Raw genomic sequence first — 17145 nt, 5'->3', positions numbered from 1 at the left:
CACCTCAAAACCTGAACCAGTTGTTGGGGGAAGACCCCGCTTGCTCCCTGTGACAAGCACCTGCATCACTGAGACACATACTATCAGGATGCGCTACAAGCCTCACCCAAGGCCGTTATACTTGGTGGCATAATCAAGTTATGAAGCAGCTGGCATCAATCTTGGAACAGAGGTGAACCACCACAAATGCATCTCCACAAACATCAGCAGGACTTTCCCACTGCATTTCTTACCAGCAGGCCAACCTCCAGGACACCACATGACAACAAAAGATGCAAGCATTCTGTGGGCTGCTCAAGCCTGGAGGATGGATGTGGACTAGGAGCAAAAACTGGTGTTCCGCCCCAGATATTGTGGCTACAACACTCCAGCCAGATATGATCCTTTGTACCCCTTTTCCACCAAGGCAGTTTGAGTGCTGGTTCGGAGCCAGAGCCTAGTTTCAAATCAGTTCTTTGTCTTTCGACACACAAAGCACCAGCTCCGAACCAGAAAAAGTGGTTCGTAAGTAGCACCAAAACATTGCTGGGCTAGAAGTAAGAACCGCTTGCGTCAGGGGCTGGGGGCGGGGTTACCGTGACCAACAAGAAACTTGTGACCGCCATTTTTGAAATAACAGCTAATCAAGCTAATAGCAGCTCGATCGTAATCTCCGTCTATATACAAATTACGGCGAGCCGTGTTTGGATGCCGATGTAGGTTCGCAAAGCCATGAGCATCAACAGTAGTGAAACATCCGCGATTGTTGATAGAAGGCTTGTTTGAGATGCATCGGAGCAGCGCGGACCGTTTTGGCGGGTGCCGCGGGTCCGCAGGAGCGTTTGTAGAGCATACGACTCCTTGTACTTTTGGATCGTTCTCGCAGAGCTTTGATGTCATGCGCCGATCGCTTTGCGAGAAGCCGATGCATCTCAAACGAGCCTGGTGTATTTGTTTGGCGCTGCGGCGCTAGCTTTTCTGTGAAATATGAGACGTATACAGTGACGCAAGACCTGGCTCTGTGCTGGCTCTCTAGCCTGTGGAAAGGCAAACCGGTTCTTAGAAGGCTCGTCAGTTGAACCAACTCCGAACTGGCACTAGCACTAGCTCTGAACTAGCACCTGGTTCGTGCTGGTGGAAAGGGGGTATTGGTCTGCACCATGGAGGAAGCATTTGAGAGAAGTACTCTGAACTGGCAACCGAAGGTGCACAATATGGCTGGAAGGGGAGGATTTTTCCAGTGGAATTGGGATGCTGGAGTTTTGCGCCACATCCACAACCAGTCTACAGAGTAAAATGTGGGTTAGGGGTCGCTCTCTCCAACAGGCAATCAAGTCCCTGTTGAATGCAGCAGAAAAGAAAAGACATCAGCTGGGCAGCGAGATGAAGACAGGAGGACATGGAGTTGAGGGGGGTGTACCTGGGATGCCAGGTGTCACTGCTGAGCCCTCTGGAGACGTTGTGAGTTCATCAACGAAACGTCCATGAAGGAGGGTGCCCACTTGATGACCCCAATGATATTTGATAATTCTGACTTTATAACTCAAAATTTATATCATGCAATTCTGAGAAAATGGTCAGAATTGTGAGATATAAGCTTGCAATTACCTTTTTTATATTTTTATTTCATGGCAAATCTATTTTATAAAATTTATTTCAAAGATTCTCATTACTGTAATACAGTATTTTTTTTATTTATTTTTTTACAATATTACAGCAATAAGTACCAACCACGATATGTGCCACCGTGATATATTTTTTAAATCTAAAGTATAGTATACATTTACAATTTAAATAGAAAATGTTTTGCATTACAGTACTGAGAATATGGAGGAAAAATCTGCATAACATTAAAATAAAGTCAACGCAAAATCATATTGGTCCTAAAATAGGCTTTGTTTACTTTATGAAAGATTAGTTTTCCATTTGATTTTGAGGTGAAACATGACCTGGACACACTCTCGGCAGGTTTTGTGAGATTCACCCTCAAAGGACATCAGTTCAACCCGTATTAAACCTAAGACTTTTATTTTGAAATACTCTGAATGTTCTCAATGGCTGCCCACCGTTTGCCATCTCTCTGAAATACTTCCTGTTATAAACTGAAGCTGAGCCAGATAGAGGGGAAGAAACGAGTGGAAAAAAGGAACAGATGAATGAGGTTTTCACAACGATGTAGACAAAAGACATGAGATGGTGTGACATGAGCTGTACACACAGAGAGAAGGAGAAGGTGTGTCTGTTTGCATGTGTATGTGTGTGTGTGTGTTTACAAGCATCCCTGGGTTGTACAATTTTGTGTCACATGGTGTTATTCCACTTCACTTTGTAAGTGTTGAATTGAATGGAACGTGCGTGTACCTTGTTAACACCTCGGTGCCGACGCTTGTGTGTGTAATTAAAGGTGCAACTTCCACCACAGTGAGGTGAAAACATTACGAGAGAGACGGAGGCGAGAGGTGTTTGAGGTGCAGTGATACACCCGTGCCAGCGGGGGCGCCGCGGCCTCACAGAGCAGTGAGTCTCCCCGTCAGAGCGGCCTGGAGTTCAGACGGCAGGAACACGCCGAGCTCGGTGATGATGCCGCCCGTGATCAGCTGGTGAGGAGTGACGTCAAACGCCGGGTTCCACACGTCGATCCCTACGACACGGATATAACCAGAGAGAATGAGCTCCTTACAAACAGCCTTATTGTAGTATCACTGATATACCATTATAGTTTTTGTCATTATTTTAGGGCTGTCAAACGATTAATCACGATTAATCGCATACAAAATAAAAGTTTGAGTTTGCCTGATATATGTGGGTGTACTGTGTATAATTATTATGTATATATAAATACAAACACATCCATGTATATATTTGAGAAATATTTACAAGTATATGTATTCATTTATATTTTTATATAATTTATATTATATATAAATACATTTTTTTGTACATAAATAACATATTTCTCTTAAATATATACATTAATTTGTGTGTATTTATATATATACATATTATTTACACATATTACTCACACATATATTATGCAAACTCAAACTTTTATTTTGTATGCGATTAATCGCTTGACAGCCCTACATTATTTTGATTTATATTGTATTTTCTATATAACAGTAAAATTAAAGTGAAAATAGAAGTTTTAGTAATTTTGTTGTGCGTTTGTCATATTTATTAGTTTTTAAAGTGCCTCTATTATGCCATTTTAAAGGTTCCTAATTTTGTTTTGGTATCTCCTACAATAGGATTACATGCATCCAAGGTCAAAAATCACTAATTAATAAATTAGTCTGTTGTGATTGGTCTGCTCTGCTATGATTGGTCAGACAGCCCAGTCTGTTGCAATTGGTTGACCGCTTACAGCATGTGTCAGAAACCAAACGTCCATTTCTATATCTGAGTTTCAGCTCTGGAGGCTTCTTCAGCACTTGATACACAGTGACATGAACAGTAATGATTGCGTTATTGTTCGCAGGCAGCCAGTGAAGACCATAGGCTGGCATTATGCAAATTTGTGATGGTCTACTCTCCTTTGATTGGTCAAGGAGGGGTTTAGAGAGACTGAAACTTCGAATAAACCATTTTCAGACTACATTTGCAATGTATATTACAAGAAAATTAAAGCATTTTTTGACCTTGGATGCATGTAAACCTATTGTAGGAGACTCCAAAACAAAATTGGGAACCTTTAAAATAGCTTAATAGGGGGACTTCAAAAGGAGCTCGTTGACCTTAATAATCGATTAGTCTGTTAGATGTCTAGTAGGAACAGTTCTCTAATGGTAACGCTATACAATTGCACTCTATAGACAGTTCACATTGAAACGTTGTGCTTCTCTTCAAATTTAACAGACATGTAACAGTTCCAGTGAAACTCTGTCAGATAAAAAGTTAATGAATGGATGGGGGTGTGCAGCTCTCCCGTCCTGTTCCCATCTCAAACTCCTGGTCTTGTCCGCTGTGTGTCAGACAGCGGAGTTCATGAGAGTCATGCAGTAATCTGTCTCTCTCCCCCCCGAGACGCCGGCAGCTATTAAACGCTGCAGCTTTAATTAATCTGATGCTTCTGACTCGTCTCTCTCTCTCTCTCTCTCTCTCTCTCTCTCTATTTTCACACGTTATGTAGGATCATTCCTCCCTTACTCGGTCTCATATCACAACCGTTTAATTAAAAGCAGCTCCGCTCTGTTTCAAATCTCACTTAAGCCCTGTGGTGTCACACACGCACACACACATGCACGCACGCACACACACCATATTTTTCTGACTTTCTCACCCCTTCTTCACTGCAATAACCTACTGGTTTGAACATTTACAAAAAAAAGAAAAAAATTATATATGGCAACTGTGCACAATGGGCAATATGCATTTAAACCAGGTAAATGTAAAAAGACTATTTTAAATTCGCTTGAATATGCCTCAATAGCCACACCCATAGGTCATACCATAGATCATAGGTCACTTTGAAATGAGTGCAAATTATCTTTTGCAGCTCAAACATTTGTAAGTCCAGTATTTATCTCTATAGTTGCGTCCCAAATGACGCACTATACACTTATGCACTATGTACTCATCAGTGTAGTGCATTAATTGTATAAGGTTATTTTGTTATTTAACACTGGAGCCTGACAGCCCCTTCCCCTCCGCTACGTAATTAAAGCTGTGACAGTTGAGTGCATAAAGTGTCCAAAATTCCACACTTTTTTTCCGTTAATTTAGTGCATCTTCCAAGTTTTTTAATGTGAACTTTTTCTTTTTGGAATTTTTAGTGTGAACACACTACTTGCACTATTTATACTTAAAAACATCATAGAATAGTGCATAAGTACGCGAATTGGAACGCACCTTATGTCTTTAACATCATTATTAAATTACCTAGTTAGCCTAATTATAAAACTTTGTCACTGTCATATAGAAAAGGATAAGGCCTAAGAGATTTCTTATCCTTTAATGTAGGCAAATGCACACAGCAATAAAAGGGTTAAACTCTAAACCATCAACACACTCAAAGAGAAAGAGAAGGATCGAGTGAGACCAAAGTACTGCACAACACTTTTAGAAATATACCTATCTAGTGGTTATACTATGCATGAAATAAAATTTTTTCATTCATTTATTTCAAAAAGATAGCAGCAATCTGTCTATTTTTAACTTACACATACTTCTTGAATTGAAAAAAAAAAATAGAATAAAATGTGTTTATTTCTAATATGTGTATTTTAAATAGAAATAAATGGTGTATAATTTATTGTTTAGAAGATATGAGACTCTTCCCGTTTCCTTTTTTTGACATTATTTTAATCCCTCGCCATGGCAACACCATTCACAATTTCCAATATCCATTCGCAATTTAACATTTTCAATGTCTTAAACTGCTATAGCTTGATAACAAAACAAAACAAAAAAACAGTAATTATATTCCATTAATAATATAATAAAATTCAATATGAATGCATTTCACATGCCACAATACCATGGTTACAGTTAGTGTTATTACAGTAAATCATGGTAAATGTCGGCGACTTGAGGATTGAAAAGTGTGCCAAATTTGTGCCATTTTTGTGTTACTGGTTATACACACTCACCAGGTGCAGCTACAGGAACTCCATTGATGCTGGTGAGCTCCTCAGGTGGACGTTCCTCAATCACGATATCTCGTCCGCTCTCCAGACTCAGATCACAGGACGTGCTGGGCGCCGCCACGTAAAACGGTACCCCGTGATGTTTCGCGGCGATGGCCAGCTGATATGTGCCCACTTTGTTTGCCGTGTCGCCGTTTGCAACAACCCTGTCCGCTCCGACGACGACAGCTGTGTGCAAACAGGAACGTTAACAACATCTGGTAGAACTGATACAGAAACGAAACTCAAGTGAACACGTGTCACCTCACCTGTGATGCCTTTCTCCCTCATGGCGAGCGCCGCCATGCTGTCTGTGATGAGGGTGGCCGGGAATCCTTCAGCGACAGCCTCGTACGCCGTCAGTCGGGCGCCCTGGTTGTAGGGCCTCGTCTCTGTGCAGTACAAACGCTTCAAGCGTCCCAGCGAGTGCAGCGACCGTACCACTCCTGTATGGATCAGTTACAGCGATTCATTTCTATCATTTCTACACGAGTGCATGAATAACATGCGCGCAGACTCACCGAGAGCTGTGCCGTATCCCGCTGTGGCGAGGCTGCCGGTGTTGCAGTGTGTGAGGATGGTGACGGAGTCTCGCGGGACTCCAGACAGGATGTGCTGGGCGCCGTAGTTGCCGATTTTTTTGTTGTCGTTCACGTCTCGCTCCAACATCTCCTCAATCCAGCCAATCACGCTGCAGCAGGGGCGTGGCCAAGAGAGAAACATAAATAGTCAGAGAAAGCAAATGTTTGTTATGATTATTTATACTTTGCTGGTCATACAAATAATTTTAAATAATTTAATTGGTCTCCCACAGTGAAAGTTGGACAAACAGTGGATTTGGAAGCACACAATAACAAGTATAATTTCCTTTAAGGCTCTTTATTAAATATATTCTTCAGTTAAAAATAACAATTATTTTTATTATAATATTTATTTAGATTTATATTATTTATTTATTATATAAATAGAGTAAAACAAACAGTAATACTGTGATATATTACAATTTAAAATAACTGTTTTCAATATACAACATATTTTTGAATATGTTGTAAAATATAATTTATTCCTGTTATGGCAAAGTTTATTTTCTAAATTATAATATTATAAATGAAATAAATTGTTATTAAATCAGTTAAATAATAAGGCTCTTTATTCACTATGTTCTTCATTTAAAAACAACAGTTAATGATTGGGAAAACTAATATTTTATTATTTATATTAAACAGTAATAGTGTGATTTATTACTTAAATATACGTGCAATATATTTGAGTTTATTTTTTATTATATTATAATATTATAAATGAAATAAATAGTTTTTAAATCAATTAAATAAAGAAATAATTTTGATTTTATGTGGCTTTTTAGCTTTGTAATGTAGATAAGAGTTGGATTATTTTAATATATTAATAATAATTTATTAATTTAAATAATTTGCCATTTCAACCAATTTGGAAGTCTCAAATATTGCATGTAAATAATTAGAAATATTTTAAATAATACTTTTTTTTTTAAATATTTGTAAAGGTTTAAAATATTAAATAAATAAATATAATATATTAGAAGCTAATAGTGTTATTTCTAATTTTGCTCAGTTTTACTTCATCAAACAGCTACATTTTTGACGATCATATAAAGTTCCCACTGAACATATTCTGGTCAAACACTCCAGAAATAACAAAATGTGTGATGAGAATTTATATTCATATTTAAGACTATTTCACACACATAACTCAAGTAAACAAAGCAGAGTAAACATTTCTGCTCTGGAATATCTTGCTATTAAACGTGCCTCCAACAAACCTCTGAATATCATTCAAAGATTCATTAAAATATCCGAACACGTGCCGGTTAAACTCCGGTTTCACGTGAGCGTCCATCAGTGTCACCTGTCTCTCAGCTGCTCTGTGTTTTTCTCCATGCTCTCGTTCTCGGTGAACTCCATGAGCTCGCGGGCAGCTCGGCCCATGTTGACCGCCGTGGGTCGCGCGGAAGTCAGGTGGCACAGAGAATCCCTGATGAAGGAAACGAGGTCATCACCCCCAGCGCCCGCCCGCAGCTCCACCGCCAGGCTCAGGCACCCCACGATGGCGATGGCAGGAGCGCCGCGCACCTGCAGGGTGAAAGGTCACACGCCAGAGAGTCAGAACCACACTCTCTCCAATGATTCTCATTATTCCTCATGCGCTCTGCTCTCACAAATCATCTATTTAAATTGATTTTAATGATTTTAACGCTTCCATTCAGGTCTAAAATCAGCTCACTGGAATGGAAAAACACATTATTACACCGAAAAGTCCCATTAATTAATTCATACTGATGTGAGACAGATTAGTTTTCTGAGTTTCAGAGTTTTCTGGACACATTTTTCGAGGAAAACAGCAATTCCTTTTCAGAGTTCCGATGAAATTGTCATAGTGTGACTTCAGTTCAGAGGTTATTAAACAGCTCCAGCTGAAATTACATAGTGTGTGGTAAGAGTGATGTCATCATTCCTTAAGCACTTCTGTCATTATGATAACAATGAATAATTATGACATCAGTGACATCAGTGCTCGAATGACATCATTTAGTTCAAAGAGCTGATTCCCAGCAAACATTTGGCCGTTTAATGACCATTGAAAAGACATTCCTCCAACATGGTTGAAAAATAGTTCCAAAATGAAAGTTATGAAACATATCTGAATGGAAATGTTCTGTTGTTACATATTTTTACCGATTTATGCCGTCCTACTTCGACTATTTTTGGCCCGCAATGTTGCCGTTGGACTAGTGTTTGTTGGGTTTACATGACTGTGATGTCATAGGTGGTTTAATAATAGTATGACATCACCATTCTTAACAGAAAACACTCAAATCTTTGTATGAGACACTCTTGGTGAATCATCAGAGAAGATGAATGGAAAGTACGACTGACCATTACTTAAAGGATTAGTTCACTTTCAAATGAAATTTTCCTGATAATTTACTCACCCCCATGTCATCCAAGATGTTCATGTCCTTCTTTCTTCAGTCGAAAAGAAATTAAGGTTTTTGATGAAAACATTCTAGGATTATTCTCCATATAGTGGACTTCAATGGCCTCCAAACAGTTGAAGGTCAAAATTACAGTTTCAGTGCAGCTTCAAAGGGCTTTAAATGATACCAGATGAGAAATAAGGGTCTTATCTAGAGAAACCATCACTCATTGTCTAAAAAAAAAGAAAAATTTTATACGTTGTAACCATAAATGCTCATCTTGAACTAGTTTTGAACTAGTTTGAACTAAAGTTTGAACTAAAATGTCATATACAATATGCTAGTGCAAGTATATAACAAGTAGTTCAAACTTTGACCTGAGGAGGGCAGTAATACACTTAGCAGTGTCTACACTGCTGGAATTCTAATAGAGAAGAAGAAGAGAGCTAGTTCAAGATGAGCATTTACGGTTAAAACGTATATAATTTTAATTTGTTTTAAGAAAATGAGCGAATGTTTCACTAGATAAGACCCTTATTCCTCGTCTGGGATCATGTAGAATGCTTTGAAACTGTAATTTTGACCTTCAACTGTTTGGAGGCCATTGAAGTCCACTATATGGAGAAAAATCCTGGAATGATTTTTTTTATTTTTATCAAAAACCTTAATTTCTTTTCGACTGAAGAAAGAAAGACATGAACATCTTGGATGACATGGGGGTGAGTAAATTATCAGGAAATTTTAATTTGAAAGTGAACTACTCCTTTAAACGCTTGCGCGTGATTGTCACTTCCCGCCCATTAGTAAAGCTCTCGTGACAGTGACAGCGCCTGGCACAGGGCCGAGCCCCTCAATCCCTGATTGATCAATAATTCATGCAAGATATTTGCAGTAACGACTATTAATGAGGCGCAGACATGGCTGCCGGAAAACCATCACCCCAACACATTAATTATGCACCACATTAATCAAGACTGGAATGGCTTAAGAAAGAAAACTGGAGCAACAACACCTTGATGATGTCACAATGCGTGTTCATGAGCATGAGCAATAAGTGGGCAGTTCACACGGGACAGGTAGCTATTTCCCAGCAAACATTGGACAGACGTCCCTGGTCAAAAAATAGTCGCGGTAGGACGGCATAAATCGGTAAAAATATGTTCACAGAACTAAAAATGCCTTAAAGGGTTAGTTCACCCAAAAATGAAAATAATGTCATTAATTACTCACCCTCATGTCGTTCTTCATGATCTTCGGAACACAAATTAAGATATTTTTGATCAAATCCTATGGCTCAGTGAGGCCTCCATAGACAGCAATAACACTCCCTTTTTCAATGCCCAGAAAGCTACTAAAGACATATTTAAAACAGTTCATTTGACTACAGTGTTTCAACCTTAATATTATAAAGCGACGAAAAATACTTTTTGTGTGCCAAAAAATAACAAAATAGCGACTTTATTCCACAATAATATCCAGTGAAGGGCGATTTCAAAACACTGCTTCATGAAGCTTCGAAGCTTAGGTTTTGAATCAGTGGTTCTGAGCGCGTATCAAACTGCCAAAGTCACGTGAACTATTGACATTTCAAAACACTTATGACGTAACGAAGCCTCGTTTACTGAATTCGAGTGATTTTGGCGCTCTGAATCACTGATTCAAAACAAAAGATTTGTAAAGATTCGAAGCTTCATAAAGCAGTGTTTTGAAATCGCCCTTCACTGGATATTATTGTGGAATAAAGTCGCTATTTTGTTATTTTTTGACACACAAAAAGTATTCTCGTAGCTTTATAATATTAAAGTTGAACCACTGTAGTCACATGAACTGTTTTAAATATGTTTTTAGTAGCTTTCTGGGCATTGAAAAGGGGAGAGTTATTGCTGTCTATAGAGGCCTCACTGAACCATATCGGATTTGATCAAAATATCTTAATTTGTGTTTCGAAGATCTTACAGTTGTAGAACAACATGAGGGTGAGTAATTAATTATATCATTTTCATTTGGGTGACCTAACCCTTTAAAGATACGGTCAACTATTTTTCAACCATGACGTCTTTTCAACGGTCATTAACCGTCCAAATGTTTGTTCAAGAAGTTCAGAACTGTTTAACTTGAGTGTCATCGTAAAACACAACAGCCAAAAGCATCTTTGTGACTCATTTGTGCACAGACCAACAATTTATTAACAACAAAGTGCAGACCAAACGCAAAAAAATGTGTGAACGACCAAAAATTAAACAGAACACAAAACTCTTTTGACGTAACACTTTAAAAAGGTGTGTGAGACGCTGAAAAAAATGATGAACGATAAAATATGTCTGTCAAACAAACAAACAAATCAAAAATTAGCACATCGAAACACAAGAACAAGAGCCAGCTAATGCAGAACGTTCCCATAACGTTAGTGTAAAGTTCCTACTTGATTTTCATTATAGGAACATATTTTTTAATTATTTACAATCATAAACTAACGTTCCCAATTATGTCTGAAAACAAAATAAGACGCACGCGTGCATTATTTAAATAAACATAGCGCAGAATGAACGCAATAACGCGTCCTGATGCGCACAAGCGTTCATCACACTTTGAATGATGTGCGGGATCATTCCAGTAGATCTGAGAGGCCAACTGGGGTTTCATTAATGACATTATTAACTGAGATCCGTACTGATTAATCATTTAATTTCGTATGGTATAAATTGCAGGGACTTTATATCAAGCGCAGGTTATGCAGATCACACATGCACACGCACGAACAAAGCGCGACCCCGTGCTCTGATCCGACACAAAGGAACCTCTGCCCGGCATCGAGATGTTCGGACGTGCGTGAACGGAACCGGGCAGAGGATCCGTCGATCGGGCCTTCCGTACCTTCATGGTCTTGATGGCCTCATATCCGTCCCGCACCGAACGGATCTCGTCGAACACGGTCTCGTGCGGCAGCAGCAGCTGGTTGAGGATCTGCAGAGACCCGGACCGGTACCGGATCGCTTCCAGCGTCATGACCCGTATGAGATGCGGCTGAAGGTATTCCGGGAGCGCTGTCGCCGATGTGTGACGGGTTCCGTCGGTTAGTCTCGTGTCCTGTGGATTCGGGGTGTGTTAAAAGCAGGGTGAATCGTGAATCTTGAATCGCGAGGTGTGGGCGTAGTTTAAAGGCCTGCACGGACTGGGGGGGAAAAGCGCACGGCTCACGGAACCGCGTGTTCACTCCGGTAGGAAGCCCCGCCCATCTGGTCCCGCCTACTCCTGTCAATCATCCTCCAGCGGAGAGAGGCTGCGCGCGCTCCCGTGAATTTGACGTTCAGATGAAGCCTTTTATTATTCTTTTAACTCCGGCAAAGCAACAATAAAGCGATTCAGACAATTCTTAGAGTGAATGGAAGGATCTAATGAAGAGCAGATGTGAGGACACTTAAGATCATGTTTCTGTGGAAGAATGAATTTAAAATGCACACTAGCGCAGTTTGATATTTTCATAGGTCATGACGTTATAAATGTTCTTTTTAAATTAAAACTTCTGTCATCATTTACTTACCTTCATGTCTTTGCAAACGATATATATTCTGTGTACCTAACAGTAAAACGAGATTTGTTCACACAGATCTTTTTATACAGTGGAATTGAATGGGGACTAGTTCGAGCGCCAAAAAAAAAAAAAAAAGTCAAAACACACTTAAGGATGATAATTGTAATGATTTAATAATCAAGCATTTTAATTCTACAAGAAAAGGAAAGTACACCACGACTATAATAACATGTTGAAATCACTTTCAGAAAGTTTTTTTCAGTAAAAACATCGACAGCCAATCAGAATCCATCCATCTTTTAAGACCTCGAGCATTTAAAGAGATAATTCACCCAAAAATACGGAGCCCCGGACATGACATGCAGGAAAAAAAATAGTAGGCTAAATCATGCGCACAATGGACTATATGCATGGGTTACTTCCTGGTTGTCGTTAAGCCAGCTAGGGCACTTCCGGTGAACTGTTAGCTGTTCATTCTGTAGTCGTTGTACATCGACACAAAACCATCTATGGTTGACTTTTTAATGTTGTATTTATATTTTAATGCAGTTATTACATTTACCTAATTTGCCAATAAACCAGTTTTATTGATTGCAATAAAGACGAAGCTATTGGGACTGTTTAAAAATGCCATGTCTGTAATTAGACACACACACACACACACACACACATTTTTTCCCCAGCACTTTAAATGTTATTTTTAATGCGATGACCACAAACATAATTTGTTCATCCTTCTGAGATTGTCCCCATTGTAAAACCGAACGTTTAAAAATGTAGGAAATTTAACATTTGATAAAAAACACTTATTTAAAAATAAAAAAGACAGTAATTAGCACTTTAACCAGCAGGTGGCAGCAAAGTAGCATTTATTTGCGCACATATCAGCCATTTCCTCTAAACGTTTTTCACTTCGTGTTTGACTAAATATTAAACATTATAAAATAACTAGGTTTGAAAAAACATTTTGTCAATGTGAAGTATGAAATACTCACAAAATCTTATGAAAAACAATAACTTTTATTGTGAATTAATTACACAGAAAGCGAGCACCGCGCTCTCCCTTTGTAATCACAGCAGCTGTCAGTCAGTGCAGCGCAAGATCAATGATTTATGCACACTTGTGAAAACACACATTTTATTCAATTAATCTAATTAAAGTGCACAATAAATATTTAATTTTTGAAGCTTTTTTTCACATAAAAGTGTGAAAACTAATGGTCGAATTGAATTTAGCCGAGGAGGAACATTGAGGTACGTCTTTATTTATTTATTTTCTAAGCTGTCTTACGTTTGAATAACTAAATTAATGCTATGCCTGACTATTTAAGTGACTATATTCTGATTATAAACTATATACACTACTGATGCTCAAAGGCGCTCTAAGCGATTTGACGCGTTTTTAGGCCCAATTTTTTTTTTTTTTTGTCACATACCGCAAACATCTCCTCACTATCCGCTAGCTGCCTGTCCCCTGAACACACTGTAAAAAAACGCGGTCTCTGTAGTCGCCACAAGCTCCGAAAACTGCAATAAAAACAAACTGGTGCAGCCTGGACCACTTAACATAATAAACATGCTCCAGCCAATAACCGACAAGCAGCGTCAATACGCAAGCTACTTACATTTTAAATGCGCGTTCATGACTGTTTCAGGAAGCACGGAGGGGAGGGGAGGAGGAGGAGGAGGAGGAGGGAGGGTCTAGCTAGCCTCTGTTTTGTTTGACAACACTTCGAACGTCAACAGGAAGTTACTCCGCTCAGAATCGCTTAGAGCGCCTTCAACACACCAGCAAATGACATCTCACCGGAAGTTATCGAGCTGGATTATATTAATGCGGAAGTTCTAAAGAACGCTCCGTGTACATAGTCCATTTGCTTACTTGTATTCTGAAGATGAACGAAAGTCTTACTGGGGTGTATTCCAGAAAGCAGGGTTAACTTACTGTCACATATACCCTGAACTCTCGGTTGATTAACCCAAACCTTGCTTACTCGAGGTATGCTGGTTCCAAAAATGCATCCGGGAATAAGTTCAGCCAACCCAGAGTATATTCCCGGTTAACACACAAGACATTCTCAACAGAGCGACGAATCGATGATTCACCATGGAAACAGACGCTAAGAAAAAGCGCGCCATTCTACTTCATTCTTCTTCTTTTGTTTAATGGCGATTTACATAACCTACTTGGTGCACATCACCACCTATTGGGTGGTTGTGCAATAATTTTTAATCTTAATATTGTTTGTTTGATGCTAATTATTTAATAAAATATCACATATATGATATGTATTTTATTATAGAAATTATAGCATAGAAAATGTCCTGTTATAAAGATTAAGAAGTAGATCCATGTGTGCTATGACAATAAAATTCATATATTAGAATTGAATAAACATTTATATATTGTATAATATAACATTGTGTATATAACTGTAACTATATAACAAATTTAGATACATTAATATAACCATATTGATAATATAACACATATCTAAATTCCTCTTAAGCTAACTAACCCTTGAACATAACCTGCTCCGGAGCAGGTTATGTTCAGAGAGCAAGTTGCTATGGTTACTTACATACCCTAAAAGTTACCTCCGTTTTTGGAACCGAAAGTTGAGGTTATCCGCTTACTTACTCTTAAACATACCCAGGTATGTCACATAACCTGCTTTCTGGAATACCCCCCAGGTGTGGAACCACATGACATGAGGGTTAGTATATGATGACAGAAATTTCATTTTTGGGTGAACTAACCCCAAAGTGGCAGACGACATATAATTGCAGTGCGTATTATAATAAACAACTATATAATTTGTTGGTATTTAAGCTAATATAGTATTGTTCTTATTCTGAACGGGCCTTAGGGGGCCATTCACACAACGCATTTTTGTGTAGAGAAGATTTAAAAAAAAAATGTAATTTATAAATCTGTGCAAGACGCAGCAAAAAAAGAAAGAAAAAAGCTAGACAGGTACAGTAGTTAAAGATGTCTGTCAAGCACATGCGCAGTGTTTTGAGAAAAACGTGTTCTGTGTGAACAGTCTCTAAAAGTATAAAAAAATCTATGATTTGTGCACAATTTGAACTTCAAATCTCATTTGCGTTTGCTTACTTGTAAATATGGCATGTCAAGATGCCTCATGTCAAGTATGTATAATGAACAAGCTATGGACTACATACATTTATGACTATCTTCTTTCAGACGAACACAATCTGATATATTGGTAATGAACAGGGGGCTGCGTTTTGAAGCCCTAAAAAGAAATTGCATCCATCCATAAAAAAAGTAATCCATACGACTCCAGGGGGTTAATAAAGGCCTTCTGAAGCAAAGGATTTTTGTAAGAAAAATATCCATATTTAAAACTTTATAAATTCAAATAACTAGTCGACCAAATGAGTAATCAGTGACGCGATGTATGACGCAGGATGTAGGAGTATCGTAAACTTAGACACCTCTCACGGTTCAAACAAATACAGCGGTACAACAAACTCAAGCTCCTCTTCTATCAAAATCTGCCAACATTTCTCTTTAAAGTTTCTCGTTTTAGACTTCTAATTCATGACCGGTGTTTAGTTTTGCTCTCTCCTCTACGCTTCCGCATTTGTCATTACGTCATGCGTCTGGTCAGAGGTCACACTTCCACTGCAAATTGATGCGTACGGTCATCTGTCGGAAGCTAGTTATTATAGTTAATAAAGTTTTAAGGATATGTGGATATTTTTCTTACAAAAACCCATCGCTTCGCTTCAGAAGGCCTTTATTAACCCCCTGGAGCCGTATGGATTATATTTATTATGGATGGATGAATTTTTGTTTTGCTTCAAAATGTGGCCCCCCAATCACTACCACTACCATGTGTTCGTCTGAAAGAAGATAGTCATATACACCTAGGATGGCTTGAGGGTGAGTAAATCATGGGATAATTTACATTTTTGGGTGAACTATCCCTTTAAGTTGTTTTTTTTTTTATTTTTTTCTTGAGAATGACAGTCCCCATTCACTTTAATTGTAGGAAGCAGCCAGGACATTGTGCAAAACATCTCTTCCTTTTGTGTTCTTTTGTAAAAATGAAAGTCATACGGGTTTGTAACAACACAAGTGTGAGTTCACCCCAAGAACGATAAGTATGAAGATAACAATAATGATAACTATATTAGCAATAACATTCTGTTTACTATAAATGCACTCTTCAGTTTTGTCACCTGCCACTTTAAATGAGTTCTTTAAAGCAGGATGGATTTTGATCAGCTTTCAATGTTTTTATCGTTCATCAGCTGGAAAAAAAATCGTGACAATGATTCCAACGTTATCGTTCCTCTGTGTCGTTATCGGTGTGGTGTGGGCTTCCCTATTCTCATTGGATTAGAACGATAATTATCATACATGCTGTGAGCGAGCCTTAAATGATGAGAGAATTTCCATTTTTAGCTCAACTTTTCTTTTTAATTGCCATGTTAGACATTATCATATCCTTCACCGTAGACACATTAGCAAATTAATGCAGCTTTTAAAAAATAGACCCATCATCAGAACATCAGTACATACATTAATACATTAGCAGTGATTGCCTTCAATGTGTGGAAACGGTAATAAACCTCATCTGTACATACTGGAGAGAATGAGTATGATGAAGATGAAGGCAAGCTAATGGAGTTCAGACACCATCCTGAAATAATAAAGAGGTTGTCATGGAAACGAGGCAGCTTTATGTCTGGCTCTGAAAATGCAAACCAAACAAACAAACAAACAAACACCCCAATGAAAGAGTTGATATGCATCACACAGACATACTGAGATCTAGAAATGTGGATCTGCTCTACACAAACAACAAGGGGGTCGGATTGTGTCGGTCAGGGGTTAAAGTTGATGCCCTTTTGACTCTGAAATAGACAAGCGAAGAAAAAGAGGCGACAGCTTCCCGAAAACATGCTGATCTCAGCATCTGAATGTACACCACATGACACACACAAAACCTCTTTATCACATTTTCTTCATTATCACCCAGATACAAAACCTCTTTATACACCCTTGCTCGATTTTATAA

The 17145-nt window shown here is 38.5% G+C and overlaps 1 protein-coding gene across 1 annotated transcript; it reads right to left on the bottom strand.

Moving 5' to 3' along the window:
- Positions 1-1105: 1105 nt before the first annotated feature.
- Positions 1106-11805, bottom strand: mri1 (methylthioribose-1-phosphate isomerase 1). The gene is made up of 6 exons (XM_048195914.1): positions 11434-11805; positions 7491-7714; positions 6125-6294; positions 5873-6049; positions 5568-5792; positions 1106-2620 (listed from the first exon to the last, which is right to left on the bottom strand). Exons 1-6 carry the CDS (start codon positions 11563-11565, stop codon positions 2487-2489), a joined length of 1062 nt encoding a protein of 353 aa, XP_048051871.1. The 5' UTR covers positions 11566-11805; the 3' UTR covers positions 1106-2486.
- Between the last annotated feature and the right edge of the window lie 5340 nt (positions 11806-17145).

The sequence above is a fragment of the Megalobrama amblycephala genome, linkage group LG7 (assembly GCF_018812025.1).
Source record: "Megalobrama amblycephala isolate DHTTF-2021 linkage group LG7, ASM1881202v1, whole genome shotgun sequence".
NCBI classification, from domain to species: domain Eukaryota; kingdom Metazoa; phylum Chordata; class Actinopteri; order Cypriniformes; family Xenocyprididae; genus Megalobrama; species Megalobrama amblycephala.
This window is presented reverse-complemented; position numbering and strand designations above follow the sequence as displayed.

Coding starts and splice junctions, on each gene's coding strand:
- mri1 (XM_048195914.1), bottom strand. CDS start 11,565: ATGACGCTGGAAGCGATCCGGTACCGGTCCGGGTCTCTGCAGATCCTC. Junction 5,793..5,872: donor GAGGGAGAAAGGCATCACAG/GTGAGGTGACAC, acceptor GTTTGCACACAG/CTGTCGTCGTCGGAGCGGAC. Junction 2,621..5,567: donor AGTTCCTGTAGCTGCACCTG/GTGAGTGTGTAT, acceptor TCCGTGTCGTAG/GGATCGACGTGTGGAACCCG.